The sequence below is a fragment of the Pelobates fuscus genome, chromosome 7, assembly GCF_036172605.1.
Source record: "Pelobates fuscus isolate aPelFus1 chromosome 7, aPelFus1.pri, whole genome shotgun sequence".
Lineage (NCBI taxonomy): Eukaryota > Metazoa > Chordata > Amphibia > Anura > Pelobatidae > Pelobates > Pelobates fuscus.
The window spans coordinates 108,291,410-108,309,069 of record NC_086323.1 but is presented as its reverse complement, the minus strand read 5'-3'; the positions used below and the strand labels follow the sequence as shown (position 1 = coordinate 108,309,069).

Here is a 17,660-nt window from a genome sequence, read left to right as displayed (position 1 = left end):
ATGTAAAAAAGAATTCAGTGATGTAAAGATGCAAAAAAAGTGTTACCGAAGCCAAAAATAAGTCATAAGAGATTGTAAGATGTATAAAAATGAAAAGATGGTAATAGAATATCTTGCATTGCGAATGGTATTTTCTCTTTCCGTATATTATTTACTTTTTTTTGTCTGTTGTTTTTTCTGTAATTTGAAAAAGTGAAAAAGATTTAAACATGAAAAAAAAATATGAGATAGACGCATCACATGAAAAGCAAGATAGTTCAAGCCGTGATTTGTCATAAGTGCGATGATTATGGCTTCTAGCTCATGAAAACCCCAAATCCACAATCTCAGTAAATTAGACCATTACATGCAATCAATAAAACAAGGAGTGTACATAGAACAATATCAGACCTCTGAAAAGTATAAGCATGCATATGGACTCAGTACTTTGTTTGGGCCCTTGTAGCAGCAATTACTGCCTCAATACGGCGTGGCATGGAAGCTATCAGCCTGTGGCATTGCTGAGGTGTTATGGAAGACCAGGAAGCTTCAATAGCGGCCTTCAGCTCTTCTGCATTGTTCGGTCTCATGTCTCATTTTTCGTATACATTCAAATCTCCAACATAGAACCATGTGTGAATATACTTAATATGATTTCCGGCACCCTTTGGAGAACCAGACAACACTAGATCCCCAACCAAATACAATCCCGATTAGCCCAAACCTAACTACATCCTAAAATACAGGATTAGACCATCTTCCTTATTAGAACATTCTCACTGGCCACATCTTTTTCCTTAACTGCCCTTATTTACAGATAGATGTAAGGTTGCTATGATTATTGAAGGCTCTTAGAGGGACACTATAGACACCCAGACCACTTCAGTCAACTGCACCAGCATCACTTTGTAAAACCAGCCCATTTCTAAATGTACTATTCCTGCATTTGATTTTTATTGTTTAAAGGGACACTATAGGCACCCAGGCCATTTCAGCTCATTGAAGTGGTCTGGGTGCAGTGACCCTGTCACCTTAACCCTGCAATGGTAATTACTGCAGTTTCTGAGACTGGGTAGTGAGGGAGATATAGTGCTAAGAATATAAACTTTGTATTCCTAGCACAATAGTATCACTTTGATATGGTGTGTTGCTAGATGGAAAAAAAATTATTCAATGTAATAAACCTTATATAAAGTCTACTAATAGGTTTGCACCTTATAAATCATAATTTTTGAACCCAATGTTCTCTTGTATGGAACAATATGGTCCAATCATATGTCAGCACACGGCAGAATAACTACTAATGTTTTCAGGTCAAAGAAAAATGTACATGTTTGTATTATGTGTACGTACCACCCACTCAATGATTTATGGCATGATTTATTAAGTCTTCACCATTATCACTGCATAATTTTCTTATTTTTGACAAATACGTTTAATAGCAGATTTGCATTTCTTGGCTATGTAAACTTAATGGCAATAAGCAGTTTTAATTTTACGCACAAGACATACATGTACAACATGTAAGGTATAAATGCAATTTATGCATAAGGTGTATGAAAAATAAAGCAGCCAAAACTATTCAATATCATGCTTTTAATACAAACTTAAAAAACTTTGGAACAATATAAACTGTACATCTGAAACTGAACACTCCATTAGGCCATCAAATATTGCACAATGTTCCAAAAATTACACAAATAAAAAGGGAAATAAATCAATTGTATAATTTTTCAGTAAATAAAACAAAAAAAAATTCCCTCCCAAACCATCGACCTGCGCTAAACAAAATTGAAGGTAAAACAAAACCTGTTATAGTGTAACATTTATAATATTTAAATTGTTTTCATATAAAGATTATCTTTAATTCTCCGTTCTGTACAAGATTAGACACTGTATCCGCTTAAAGAGAGGCAGTTTTCTAGAGTTTACTTTAAGTTTTTTTTTTATTTTACATTTTTTTGAAAAAATATTTTAAATTTTTTTTATAATTTTTTATTTAAAATTATTTTAATTAAGAAAAAACCTGAACAGAAGTTTAGCTTAATGTATGTTAGAAATATATAGTTAGAATATATTCCTCTCACATTTTACAAATGTAGCAAATTATGCATTTGTTGTTTTGTTTTTTTACAAACGCAAATAAAAACAGGAAACACATAATGACTAGTGTTTGATTTCTTCATTTTTATATATATATAAAAAAATTGCTAAAGAAATAAAAATGCAGTGTAGCAATTTACACTTAGTAGTTTCACACCTGTGAAGTATTGTTTATCCAAAAACCAAAGATGCAAGGGAATAAAATGGTACATTAGGCTGAATTAAGTGTTGGTAGTCTAGTATTTAATGTGTTTTTATTACACACATGAGATGGGATCTAAAATTGTAGATTTTTGACACCTTTTTTCTGCCAAGTATAAATTTTCTTCACATCACAAAATTATTATTATTTTTTTTTAAAATGGAAAAACCTACAAGAAAATAAAAAAAAATAAAAAAAGGACTAGGTGGGTGCTGTGCCAGAGAAAATGTAATGGTCAAGCTGAGTTGGAGAATCATTGTCCAGTTGTGTTGACAAATGTCAAGTTGGACAAAAGGATGTAAAGATATCAAGTCACACCATGCAGACTCCATCGATAAAGCAATTTCAAGAGCGTGTTTGAGCTTTCAAAGTTTTTAGCAAAAATTATACGGAAACGTTTTTGTGCTCCATAATACAATATAAATAAATCCTTTTGTGGAATGAACGTCTTAAAGTGGGAACATTTACAAACTTGATAAATGGCAAGTTATACTATATTGATCACATCCTCTTACATTTTGAAAACAAACTGTAAGGTTTCTACAGAAATGTAAGTATCGTAAAAAACGAATTCGTTGTTTTTCCACCTTGTTTTCTCCCCCCAGAACACTTCTAAATGTTTCAACATACTCCCTTTTTCTGAATTTCTTTTCCAGAAAAAAAAATAAAAAATAAACAATTTCTTTAGTACATGTGCCACGGTGTTACAAAATAGGCAACTATTTACATGTATTTAAATTTATTTTTTTTAAATTGAAAAAAAAATAAAAATAAACTTCTAAAGGGCATGTATTCTGCCTAAAAATAGTTTACAGATTTGTTTTATATTTTCTCAAGGTGAAAATAAAAAAAAGTAATAGTCCTACCAAAAATACAGTGAGCAAAACACAGGATATTTTATGATGCTCAAAAGTACATAATTTGCCATTTGTTGGCTGCAGAGGACAGGTAGAATCCTGGAATCCAATAACAGAAGATTTTCACATGTCAAATAGTATGATTTACTAGTTGTAATGTGAGAGTATTGCAGTATTATCATACAGGCTCCCCAAAGTTCAATGCATTTACAGTTTCTCCCAGATGTTACTTTCTAAACATAGAAGTTTATTCAGTAAACGCCAAACAGTAGTGAACTAAAGAGAAAATTGCAGACTTGAATTAGAATTATTAAAGCATACTTATCATCATGAACCCACAGAATTTGGTGTTGCCAGTGGTGCAGACTGTGCTGCAGGCAATACACAATGGGCCATAATGGTTCGGTCCACCTACAGACCTACTGACAGCCTACCCGGCCTGCTACAAGAATCATGCCAGGAGCACTGCTCCTCGGACTGTCCCGCCAAAAGTGGACTTCTGGTAAAGAACTTCTTAAAATGAACATTCCAATCTGAAACAGATATCCAAAAATATGAACAGAAGTTGCAAAAGCAAGTTCTAAAGATTTTGCGGCCTATTTCGCTGCACCTATGATGGCACATTTTGCCATGTCCTGTTTTAGGAAGCAGGATAATGACAAATCAGCATGAAGTAATGATTTCGATTATAATTATTACTCACTCTGCAAGTGCAGGTTCCAGTAATCAAAGGTGGTGGGGACTAGTTTCAGTTTAACAATCAGACACTGAATAATTTGCTTGTATATTAATAATTAAAGGGGCTCTATCAGTGATTTAACATGTAAAATCCCATCATTATTATTACTGCTACACCCAACCCATCCCTGCAGCTGGTAGCACTGATATAATGTGATCTCTGCTCTCAGGTCAGTATTAGAAGAAACCAGTAGCCTGTGCACTCTGGATAACGAACCCAGTGATATGCTGGTCATAAAGACATTGCACACAGGCTGCAGGTTCCACTCTTCATGCCGTTAGCTCAGTGCGAGTGTGGCGAGCACACACATTTTTTTAGCCAGCAGCTTGAGGGAATAGGAATCAAGAGGAAAGCCAATCAGCATCTCTATGGGAAACGTTCAGCAGAGGGTGGAGACTTCCGAACGCAGGAGCTGAAATACCTTTATTGGCCATCTAAGTGTGCCACTAGAGGTGTACCTAGGCACCAATGTAAACACTGCCTTTTACAGCGTTTACGTTGAAAAGTCAGCAGTGATAGTCTATAGACACCCGAACCACTACATTGTGCTGGAGGAAAAAAGTAAATAAGCAGTCAGTTGGCCATTTGGCTTTTTAATTCATTACAAGTCTTGGTTGAGAGAATAAACGCCATAGTGTTTTAGTGTAACGTTACACTAATTATATAAAATACAAGCGCAAATCAAACGTAAGCCCTCTAAAGGGCCTGTAAAGCACTGTCCAGCAATGCAGTACCAACCCCTTGCATTATTTTGGAATATTTTCCTACTCCGTCTATATAGTATGAGGTTTTCAGACCATTTTTTTTTTTCTTTTTTAAACAATCGTTAATGATGCTGGTTGATTCACCATCTATTGCAGTTTAAATGTTTTCCTAAAACATGAAGAGGATAGCAGTATCTTTTAGAGAACAGAGATTATACACAAGGATTATTAAGATACTCTTGGTAGATTTGCAAAAACTTCGTTTTTTTTTTGTAAATCTACCCCTTAAAGTTCAGTGGTCCTTAACCTCTTTATGGACCAGGACCCATATAGAGGATATGAAATTGGCTTAGCATTCCACTTTTCAATTCTAGAAATAGCTTGGTGGTTTACTTGTTAACTGCAATACGATGTATACCAAAATATTCTGCAACACCCCTTCATTAGATTCTGTAGCTCCACTGCCTTGGGGAAAGCAAAGCTGATGCAGTAAACCATCTACTTGAACCGTTCACTGCGACTAGCTGCCTGAGACCTACTAAACATTAAAAGGGCTAATTCCAACCAGCATGAATGCACTAAATATGGCATGGCAACAGATTTTTGGGTTCTGACCCAGAGGTAAAAAACCACTGTTATATATTCAATACAGAAAGTCATAGATTACCGTAGAGGGAGAGGAAAAAAAGACTAACAGCAGAGAAATCTTTCTTGAGAGAAATACTAAACAAATATTTGAATAATCAAAAGGGCAGTATAGTTTGAAACAGATAACACATGAAAATAATGGTGAATGGAATTTTACATTTATATCTTTCTGGTAGTATGTCTGGGCCAAATGAAGATGGGGGTGGGCGCATGTTCTCGCCAACATTACATGATGTATAAACGGCATTAAAGTAACTATTATCCCACGGATGAACGTTGAAGAGAAGCAGCCACATGAGAATTTGTGGCATTAAGTAGTTTTTTTTTTTTTTTAATAAAAGCTTTCTACAAAAGCATAGGAAAAAAATACATTTAATTCAAATCAAATGTTCCCCTGATTGCCTACTTTTTGGGATCATGGATTCTAGACAGTGGAACCCACTAACCAGTTTGTGTTGTAAAACACTGCAATAATATGTATAGAGGCAAATAAATTACTCAAAATAGATGGAAACGGGGGTGAGGGGTAGGTGGGTGGGATTGATAGTTATGTTCTATTCCAACAGAGATTATCTATGAAATCATGTGACCAATGCTTTCAGTGAAGAAAGAAACTTAGGCAAAACCATTTCAGAATTTTGGCGTCAAAATTATGCATTTAACAAATAACTGGAAAACAGACTTGGAAATTACCAGTTAAGAGCTACATGTAAAAAGATTATACGGACGAAATAAAACCAAAATTTCTGCTTTCAAACTCAGAAAAATCCAATTTGACACGCTCAATGCTGGACTTCTATATCTTTACAAAATATTTTCTTCAACAAGAGGCTAGAATGTGATTTTTTTAGTTTTTTTCCTATTTTTTCTTAAAATATACATATATAATTTTGATTACAGATCCTTGCAAGGCTTGTTCCAAAAAAATCTTTTCATAGAAAATAAAATAAATAAAAAAATGGATTTATAAACAGTTTTAAAAAATATAGTTATAATATAAAACATTTGCTAATATATTATCTTTTCTGATGCCATTAACGTCTGGCCCTGTTGGCCATTTTTTGGACTAAGTATTGTTAATGTACATTTCACATATTTAAATACACCTTTGCTATGAAGGCGTGAGGATGGGAAAAAAAAAAAAAAAGTGGTCATAAAACAGATGACAGTGTTCCAATTTAGGGCATGTGTCTCAGGCAATGTAGCCATCTTTAATACTGCTAAACAGAGTAATGTTAATCTGTATTTATAACCCATATGAAAAAGTGCATATAATTAGGGCCTCCAGTTCTATCGAGTTACAGCGAGTGTTGTGTAAGAGGGTTTGGGGGCAGAATATTAAGAGACCAAAAGGGGAGAAGGAGATAACCCTTACACCGAATATTTCCTTTCAATTTAATATAATGCAAGATCAAATGTTCTTTCATAAGCATGCTTATTTAACTTTTCATTGCCAATTTGTTTTTAAATTCTGAGAAATACGCTTTCCAGTTCCTTTACAAGTATATCAGTCTCAAAATTAAATCATTAGTAAGATAAATAAATGTGTTTATGTTTCTATTTTTGGCTAAAAGTGTATCATGTTTGGAAGAGGGTTTTGCTACCAATTTTCCAAATGAATTTATTTTTAAACTTTACTACTATATATTTGACTTGCATTATATTATGTAAAATAAAATTTAGGGTATATACTGACCTGCATTATAAGCACGAAAGGAAACTGAACATGCTTTGAGAATATTGCATGGTACAGTCAGAATTCAACCCCTTCACTAAACAGGGCAGATCTGTGCATTGGTCTGATTCAGTTGTAATATATTTCAGTGTAAACAGAAAAGAAAAAAGAAAAAAAAAGTTACGTTTGAAATAATGAGATTGTGTATATATAGAAACAAATTGAGAGCAAGACAAAAAAAAAAAAAACAAGAAAAAGCAGGGGTAAAAAAAAAATTACAGTCTGAAATTTGTAGGGATGATCCTGTAATAAGTTGGATTTTTAACTTCAGCAAGCCAGTTTCCTCATTTCCTGATGTGGCAGTTGTTACAAATTACAGTCCTGCTGATAGGACTGTTCATTTTAATAGGGTGGAGTTTCTGAAAAAAAATTACATGGTTAACTCTCGGCACAGGAGGAATATAGAAAAATAGTTGAGGTTTATTCCATTTTACATCCAAGGGAAATAAAAAATTATTAAATGATAGAATATAGCTCTCTATTTATAGATTTTCATATATATGTATCTTTTCATAAAAAAGAAAAAAAAAAAAGGTGAGATTTTCACAGGTGTCCAGTAGCTATGCAACCTAAGTACCATTTCTCCCAGTAGATACATTTTGTGGTTTTCTTTTTCTTAAATAATTGTGTAAATGATAAGCTTCCTTTTTCTTCTTTTAAAAAAAAAAAAAAAAAGTTATTAGAAATAAAAGTTCTCCAATTTACCTCAATTTGCCAGGACAACAGGCTGGAAAGGTTGGTTTGGGTAAGGAAGGTTGAAGTTCAAGCCTTCAACAAAAGGGGATTTTTCGGCAAAGAGACTGCTTCCAGTGTTGAAGGGAGTGGCAAATTGGCCAGAGGTTGCAAGATTCTGGCTTTCCCCATCAAAAAAGAGGCCTGGAGCCCCACTAAAGACAAACTCCTTGGCGTTGGGAGAAAGTTGAGAAGGAGCACCTTGAGCTGGGCTGAAATTCAGCGAGTGCATGGACAGGGAAAGGCCCTTGTGCTTCGCCAGGTTATTCGTAGGCGATCGTGCCATGCGCTGACCCCCTTTCTTCATCTTGGTTGAGCCAAATTTGGTGGCTGCAAAGGTAGCTGTAGTAAATGTAATGGGCTGGGTGGCACGAGGGATAAAGGTGGGGCTAGGAGACTGGCCAAAGGATGGAGATGGCGAGTTAGACAGCGAGGTCTCTTGGTTAGTGATTGGGATAAAAGCTTGCGCCTCTGGATTGAAGCTGCTCTTTATTTCTTTATCTAGCTCAGCGCTACTTTCCACATCTTCCAGGTACAACACTTTTACGGATCCCTTCTCACCAATTTGATAAGACACTTCAAATGGGTCAATCCAAACACTCAATTCTTCAGGGACATTGGCTCGTACATCCTCTATGTCCAGTCCACTCCGACGAGCTGCCTGCTCCACTACAGGATCTACAGTTTCTCCAATGTGAACGCAACGGTACCCTGAACCTTTAAGAGGTTTCTCTGGATACCAGTGACCTTCGTATTTAACTTTTAAAAGCCTTTCCAGCTCCTCTCCAAACAAATCAGCTCTTCGTCGTGGAAGCTTGTTGTAGAGATAGGAAATTATAAAATTCAGGGCGACCTTAATCTCCAGATGCATATTCTCTAAAAGAAGAAAGGAAAAAAAGAAAAAAGGAAAAATCTGTTACAATTTTATATACACACAGACAGAATTTAAAGCAGGCGGTAAAACATTTTTAATTTTTTTTTATTTTTATTTCAACTGTAAAATTCTCGGTTTGTTTACATATGAATAAAGAAAATATACATATGCTACAGATGGCTAGAAACCGAGGAGTAATTCCAGAAGTTGAAAAAATAGGTAATCGCTGAAAAAAAAAAAAAAAAAAAAAAACACGACTTTTTACAGCTATTAACTATTTTTTCACCTTCCGGAGTTACTCCTCTGTTTCCGCGATTTTTTTCATTTGGGAAGTCTATGTTACTACTTTTGTAAGCAATTAATACTTTGTGTGTTTTATACCCCAATCTAGAGGTTATATTATATCTTTTAGGAATAGTAATTATACATTGTTTTAGCGGTGATCCTCCATTAAAAGGTTTATGTTTTATCTATAGAAACATCTCCGTTTTTTTTTTTTTTTTTTTTTTAATTCTTTATTTTTCAGCGCATAATGTGAAAAAGTACACAAACATGTGTTGTTATGGAAATAGTAAAGTATCGACATTTTAAATTTGGTACAACAAGAAAACTGTAAGAAACATCATGCACATTTTTTGCTTTATGAGGGCTGTTGGGTTGTAGCGGAGTGTGGTTCGTGCGTAAGTAAGTAAGTATGTAAGTATGGGTTCGTCGCTGTGTAGGTGCCGTCTCCACCAACATTGCCTGTTTTGTAGAACCCGGAAGTGTATGTCATGTCTAGGGGCTCGAGAGTCAGAATTAGTCTATGTCTTCTATTACAAGGAGGTTCTGGGAGAGGCTCCTTATGAATTGTTAGGCTATTTGTATGTGTCCACGGTATTCCCTAATAGGTTTATGTTGCGTGTGATCTAGTTGCGTGGCTCAGGTCCCTTCTTAGAGAATGACTGCTATGGTGCGGCTATGGGCGGCACTTATGTGGTGTCTGATGTTGGACTGTCAGTCCTACTTAGCTATGTCTTAGTTAGGGTGGGTCGCTGGCCGAGTGGTGTCGTCGGGGTCGTGTGTAAGCCCTTTTGTGCTTAGTTCCCCTGTTACCCTGGGGATGGGGGGGGGGGGGGGGGGGGGAGAGGGAGGAGGGTGTTAATTAAACTCCGGAATATGTGTGTTTCCGGTTTTGTTTTTTATTTATTCATTTTGTATTTTTTGGAGTGCACATATTATGTTTTAAAATGTAGCCAATATTAAATTTGTGAATTAGAAAATATGACTAGCAGAAGAAATACATTAGCATTACAGAACATACCAACATGGATTCCAAACACTAAAGTGTTATAATATTTTGTTGCCACCCTCCCCTCCCCACTCCCTATCCATTAAATAAAGTGCTTTAATCCCCCGGCGCACTAGTCTCACCACTATAGCCCTGCTAGCTGAGGCCATCAGCCAATTTTTACCCTATAGGGAAGCACCAAGATGCTAGTGTGCATGTGCGGCCATTGCCCTGCTGTGGCAATCGCCTCAGCATTGCAATGGGTCGATGTATCTCCATGGAGAGCGTTTAGCGACTGCCTGCAGAGCTGGATACACTAAACGCTGGTCCCGCAATATTTGCAGGACTGCATCCAGGAAGTCTAGTGGCAATCTCAAGGGGATCATAAAGCAGCAGTGTGAACACTGCTCTAACTCAGAAAAAAGTCAGCGTTTACACTGCTCAACTCCCTGAAGGGACAGGTTCTTTGCCCCAAAACCACTACATTAAGCTGGTTGTGCCTAGAGTGTCCTTTTAAGAAAAATCATCAAGTCAGAGGAGATGCATCGTAAAGCAGAAGAGGCACTGCCTAGGGCACCCTGCCGCCTGCCATTTTGCCAATGAATTTATCAATTCTAACCAAACTGTCAACCTGCTAAAGCTCTGGTGCTATTGACAAAACAATGCCACAAGCTGGTGCAGAGGGTCAGATACAGAAACAAACAATTAATGCACTACAAAACAATAGAGACACAAGGCAATAGTCTCCTACATATCAATGCCAACAGGTCCCAATGTGTCTAGGGCTTTCCATAAACTGCTGGAATAGTATCGTTCATAAACAATGTTTGGCTTGTAGAATTAATAGGCTTTTCTTCCCTAGAAGATACTGGAATGGATTCAAAATAATAAAAATGGGCAACGGAGAGAAAATGTTTACATGGTTCAATATGTTTAATCTGGAACACTAACATTTTTAAACAACTAGTAGAGCTAGAAAAAGATTTTGTTTTGAATAGCAAATGCATTCAAACTGCATTTACAAATGAGAAGAAAAAAAAAAAAAGGGATTTCCTCCAACATATCTTTAGGTTAATTCAAGCATCAAAACCACTACAGCACACTGGCTTAGAGAGTCAGCTCACTGCTCTCAGCCAATGAATGCAACTATGTGCACACAATTGACATTATCCAGCCTGGAACTCTTGGTGAGGTGGAGATGGAATTACAACTTCGACAGCCAAGTGGTTTTAACCCAGTATGTGCAGCGTGAACTGCAGGCAATTTTTGCACACTGAAGCTTCACTGAAAGAGCATTGTAACGGCCTGGTTATCTAACCCCTAATTGTAACCCTCCATACGGTGTCACTTTAAAGTTTAATTTATTTAAAATATACTTATGGTCCCCCACAATTATTTTTTTTAAATTCACTTTGTGAACTTTTTCTTACGGGATGGAAAGCCTAGTAATGGGTGAAGAAAGAAAAAAAAGTTGTCAGTAGCCAGGTAATTAATTTACCCACAATCCATCTGTCAAAGGAACCCTACAATTAGGCAGGCAGTGGTGGGCAGACTAGAACAAAATGGTGGCACTCCGATATGGAGATTTGAAATACATTTATTTTAAGGAGGTGGATGATTAGAATTCAAAAAAATATCCGTCAGAAGAGTTGCCAATGGAGTTATCACTAGGCTGTAATGCAAGCACTGCTTTTTCTCTGAAAACAGTGTTTACTGCAAAAAGCCTGAAGGGAATGAGAATACTCAAAACAAATACAATATACTGTAGTTGTTCTGGTGACTATACTGTACCTTTAATATGTAGTTTGTCTGCTGAGGAAAAAGAAAAAACACCCCTTTCAAAGCTATTCATATTTTATTATCAAAAGGAGATATAAAATGCAGGCCTGGTGAAATTTTTAGAAGATTGTATTTATTACAATTTAAAAAATTATAGCGGCTATGGAATTGTATTCAGCATAATCTGGTTTGCAAATCTGAAAAACACAACACAGATCAGTGTAGACAGCAGACAGCTGTAGTAGTTTTTATAGAAATACCACCTATATAAAAGGGGGGGGGGGGGGGGGGGGAGGTGGAGCCAGCCTATTTTCACACATAAAACAACCATACAACAGAATGGTTGCAGCATGGGTAAAGTTATTTTATTAAACCCAATATCAGTAAATGTTGCCACATGACAAATATCTAAAATTTCAGCAGATCAGCCAAATAGCAACATGTGTTTTTCACATTGAGGCAGTATTTGCACAATGAAAGCAGTAATAGCCAAAATAAATGTATGCACGTTACACTATCTAGAATACATGTTATAATCGTTTAGATCACACAGCACCATCACCCTTTCTGGAAAAACCTATATAAATTGCCCACCTCATCCTATAGTCCATTATTATGCGCACTATAGCAGTGGCATCTGTAGATTTATTTTAGTATATCTAAATATAATATCAAATAAAATTATGAAAACCGCTAGACTATGACCAGTAAAGAACTATGGGAATTATAATCCAATAGTCATTGGAAGAGTTAGCACAGTTCAATACACCAATCCTATGAATCTCATGTGTCTGCAATTGTAAAAAGAAAAAAAAACCAAAAACAAAAAAACACACCACACAACGCTAAAGATTAAAAACCTATTCGAAAATAATGTCTGTATAGTTTATTTGACAAATTACCATTTGTCTAGCTCGGACTATGGAATTCTCATAGATGTAGCTACAACCAGGCCCTTGTCACAATAATGCATGGTTGCTCTTCATCTCAAGCATAGGTGGGGAAATGACTCTCCATTGTGCTTCCTCTTCGAAATACCAATGCCAGATCCTGAAGCCTTTATGACAATAAAAGACATGTCACCAGGGACAAGTCTGGTCCCTTACCCAATGCACTAAAACACATTTTGTTCTGACATTACTTGCAAGTAGATAAGAAAATAAAAATAAATATGCACAAGGCAAAACACAAAACTCATTTTGTTTTTATTCGCCAAATGGAATATTTATTCCACACTGACAGAAGAATCGAGACTAGCTCAGCACACATCAACAAGAAATACGTTGGCAGGCTAATACAACCTAAACATAGGGGGAAGGAAGGTGAAAGAGAATGTGTGTATGTGTATGTGTATGTGTATGTAATTTCATAAAGCGACAGCATCTTTTCATATGAAAGCTGGTATATCATAAACAGAATCCATTTTAGAGCAGTAGCAGGGTCTATTGGGATGGCTGTTTCACATTAACCCCTTCAACATAGGCTAGCACACACTAAGGGGAGTGGGAACAACCCACCAATCACAGTTAGAATACTGTGAGATTTTAAAGGGCTGGCTCTGATGACATTAAATGGCTGTTTACACATTAAACAAGGTGAGGGGGAGGAGGCCAATAACCTTGCACTTTGGGTTATCCATTCCTGAGATTCTGAACACTTTGCTAGACTAATTTTGTAGGCATTCTACAAAATACTAGAATCCTAGAATGTGTAACCTTTTTCCATGTTTTGATGAATATCTGATTTACACGTAACAGCTCCAAGAAACACATATGATGAGGCATAGATTTATATAAAAGAAAAATGGGTTTTATTCAATGCCCGCAATAGTAAATAATTACTAAATGTGACTAAGACACCACCTGATAAATTTACAACTGTTAGAAAACGCCCTTCACTAATAGTCATTCTGGTGGAGGGTGATGGGAATTGTAGTTTATAATGAAAATACAGATTTCCATCTGACTAAAGCAGTTTGTAAAGAAAAATGTAAAATAAAAAATTCCATGTGACTATAGGAAACAGCCACAAAACAAGATAAATTTAGTTTTGATACATATTACAAGTTTAAATGGTGCCCGAAATACTAGGAGATTGCAGAATTGTGTTAAGCAAGCTAAAAATGGAGAAAGAAAGAAAAATAATAACAGACAAAAAGAAAAGCTCAGCCAAACAGGACATGCTCTGTAAATAGGTCTGTTTTGCTTTCAACAAAAAACATTTTTACTACGGTCACACCACTGTTTAGAATATTTATATATAAAATATAAAAAACGCATACATCTAAGCATACACTATTCAGTCACACGTTTAGAGAAATGGGCTAGGTGTAGGTTTTCTATAACTAAATGAAATCCGTCCTGACGTTAATCATTCTAGAAAGGAAAAGAATTCTGTAAATGGTGTTTAGCGAGAGGATACAGTGTTAACAACCAGGCAAACCATGTTTGTTTTATCCAAAAACTAAAATAAATTAAAAAGGAAATCGAGAAATAAAAGAAAAAAAAAAAAAAGGTTTGTTCTCTTTTGGCCCAGGGTCTAGCAAGTGAAACAATAAACAACAAGGCAATATAAAACACATTATATATTATATATATATACATACACATACATACATACATACATACATACATACATACACACATACACACACACTGTGCAGGGGAAGGGTAATAGGTTATATGCACCGTGAGTCATTAAACAGTTAACCAGAGTCTGGCCTAGCTGGGTAATCTGGATCTGGATTCATCTGGTTTAGCTGGTAAATAAGGAGGAGATATGGTCTTAGGGTGTTTGATCAAATTATTATTATTTTTTTACTTAGAAAATAGGCAACCTCAATGTCCATGCTTACAAAGTGCTAATGTAGGCTCGGGTTTGTTTTTGTTTGTGCTTATCAGTCAGCCATTTAGAAAATAAAAAATTAAATTACACTGTAGTACAACAAACCTAAACCTTTTAATCTCTATGCATAGGGAGGCTGTGACAGAAGAAGTTGAAAGTCAGTTTCTCCCACACTGGCAGCCATGTTAGATTTAGTTAATGGAATACAATTTGCAAGCTTAGACAGATTAATAGAAAAGGGAACGCATATGATTGTGATAAGGTCTCCCAAAACAAAACATTTTTTTTCAGTGGAGAGCAATGACATTTGGAATCCTATATAATGCTAACCCATAATGTAAATATTCTCTAAAAGGACATGTATGCACACATTTAGGGTGTACAATCTGTTTGGAACCTAAAAAGAACACTGTAAAAAGCCCTAATAATACAGAGAATGGCAGTTTGATGTAGGAGTAGAAATAACTATAAAAAGGGATCTCCATAGTATGTCATCGGATATTACTACAGAAAACCCGATATCGACAAAACCCAAAATGCTGCTTCCTATACAACATTTTACAATTCGAATAAAAATACAACTATGTATCAATATGCAGCCTGGACAGCTAGTGCAGTCAGTGGACTAAGGAACCCAGGAAAGTGAAATGTGCACAAATAGAAGTGAGAGCCTGGTGACAGTAATCTAAAGCCATCAAGGCACCTCTGATACCATTAATCCCAAGGGAGATCCTGTATATGGTCATTAAGGAAGGGAGACAGTATGGTGTTTAAAGGGCAAAGACAACGGGGTGTGTACATGGCAGGGAACAATTTAACCTGATATATACACCTATCTGGGACTCTGTGGCACCTATAATAATAGAAATAATAATAAGCCACATATAATCGTTAAATGTAAATGACAGGCTAAAAAAAATAAATCTGCACTCATTAACCCAGCCAGCATTTAAAAGGCCATTTAAAGGGCAAGTACAGCTACAATAACAGCTGGCAAGACCCAGTCCCCACAATGCTAAACTGATGACAGATTGAAAACCTACCTTTGACAGTAGGTGCTATGGCAGATGAAATTAAGGAATCATTCATAAAATATGCAAACTTTTACAGATATATCATGCAAGTTGTCATGACCCACCCATCCCCAGGAACATGCCAGCCCTACCCCCCTCCCAAAAATAAAATATAAAACCCAAATATAAAAAGGTTGTTGTTATTGTGCTTTCCAGCCTATAATGCTTACTTGGTCGGTAGTTAAGAATTGAAATCCTGGTGCTTGGGTTGGATGTGCTTTGGGAGAAGCAGCAGGAGGAGGAAGAGGAGGTGGAGGTGGAGAGTCTAATTTTGGGGCTATTTTTCGTGGCTCCCCTCTTGATTTAATTTTAGGTTGCTATTTTTGGTGGGGGTGGGGGTGAGGGGGTCGACGAGTCCGCTGGGATCCCGCAGCCTCCCTCCTCCTGGCCCAAAGTGAGGGAAGTCAGGGGAAAAGTTTCACCCTTAGCAACCCTGCGGAGGGATCCCGCACTCCACTACACACTCACACACCCAGAGTGAAGCGGCTTGGAGAGTGGCAGCCGGAACTAGTTTTTTTTTTTTTTTTTTTTTAGAAGCCTGCACTGCAAGCTTAACTGCTTCTGTGCCATATTGAGAGAACAGCAGCCAATATGACATAAACTAATGGTTTGTGGGTGTTATACATGTTCCCAGGATACCAAATATTAAACATTGAATAAACATGCACACTGTGCATCCTCTGCTGTATGTGTTAGTTTGCCTGGACATGTCAGAAAGGGCTTGTTACTTTAAGTATTGTATCACTGGTGATGTAAATTGACACTAAATGTATGGAAATGTTAATAACAACAATTAGAACACTGGTGACAGAGGATAGAACTTAGAATTGAAAAATGAAATTTGTTACTATATATGTACAGATGTACATAACTAAAATTAAGGTTAAAGGGCTTTTCAAATAGTTGCAATATGGCTTTCTCAGTCTGTCTTCAATAGACAGGGTTTTGTGGTGGATTGGAAAGCAGATCTGTTAAATATAATCTTAAAATTAATGCAAGAAAAAAAAATCACTTATATTTCCAGCTAGGCTATTTGGCCTTAGATTTACAGCTGTTCGTGTGATTTTTCAAGTGTCTATAGTTCAGCAATAGTTGCAATTTACTATGTCAAAACATTCAAATTGGAAAAATGATCAAACCCAGCTATGTTTTTAATTGGGCTATTTTTGGATGAAATGTGCAAATCCCTTTTGAATTTTAGACAATTACAAGGTTTATTCACTTAACACTGAATGTTAATGAGTGAAAAATATCCGGATGTATTTAAACTCCAAATTGAAGTGAATTAAAAGCCAAATAGAAAAAATTGCAGGTTAAAATAGCCATGCTGTTTTAGACAACTACTACATACTATAGTTTATACAACAGATTTTTAAGATTTAATGTTGTAATATGTTATGTACTTATTTCGTATGTTGGTACTGGTCTTTATATTTACATTGTGTCACTGTGCTGTGTGTGCCATCCTACCATCCTATAAAGAATTTAAAATGAAATAACCAAGCTGTAACCATAGAGGAGTTCGAGAATTTCTAGCTAAATATATTGTAGACCTAAATAGCCAAATAAAAATCATTCTACAATGTTTTAGCCTCAATATTGCAATTATATGGTCAATTCCTGACAATTTCTGAGTTAGGATTGATTTAATATTTTTGGCTAAACTTTTCAAATGATTTAATACAGGTATTTAGAACAATATTATATATATATATATATGCCATAGGCCTGTAATTGTAGGAATGGGTATCCGGCCTTCATAACTTGGGGCCGCAGGCTCGTTGAACAAACTTTCATTACTTCTGGTCTGTATCACTTCTGGCTTACATTGCATCTAGAGCAAGCGACGATTGCTAGCATGGTGGTAAGTCGGGAATGCTCGTGCTGCAATGAGTCCCTCTTTCATTTATTTCTATTTCAGCATCTTTGCCTGCAACTACTATCAGGGACCCTTTATAATATGTATCATGTGTGTTACCACAGTGCTAATTTCTTTTGTAACCAGCTATTGATAAAACAATGGGCTATATTATAAGAAACTTTGTATTTGCTACATGGTTTATGTTATCTTGGGTTCAATGGAAACATTTGTATTTCTTTATCTTTAAGGAAGTTTTTTTT

General features: G+C 36.0%; 1 protein-coding gene across 2 annotated transcripts; it reads right to left on the bottom strand.

Annotated features, from left to right (window-relative positions):
* Positions 1-1,558: 1,558 nt before the first annotated feature.
* TOB2 (transducer of ERBB2, 2) lies at positions 1,559-15,982 on the bottom strand. Of its 2 annotated transcripts, none has more exons than XR_010084027.1 (3): positions 15,710-15,982; positions 4,486-8,575; positions 1,559-4,428 (listed from the first exon to the last, which is right to left on the bottom strand). XR_010084027.1 is itself a non-coding variant. In XM_063426375.1 (3 exons), the coding sequence occupies exon 2, from the start codon at positions 8,568-8,570 to the stop codon at positions 7,674-7,676; it is 897 nt and encodes a 298-aa protein (XP_063282445.1). In that variant the 5' UTR covers positions 8,571-8,575; positions 15,710-15,982; the 3' UTR covers positions 1,559-7,326; position 7,673. The 2 variants fall into 2 exon arrangements, 1 of the variants encoding a protein (XP_063282445.1); XM_063426375.1 differs by having other exon boundaries at positions 1,559-7,326; positions 7,673-8,575.
* Between the last annotated feature and the right edge of the window lie 1,678 nt (positions 15,983-17,660).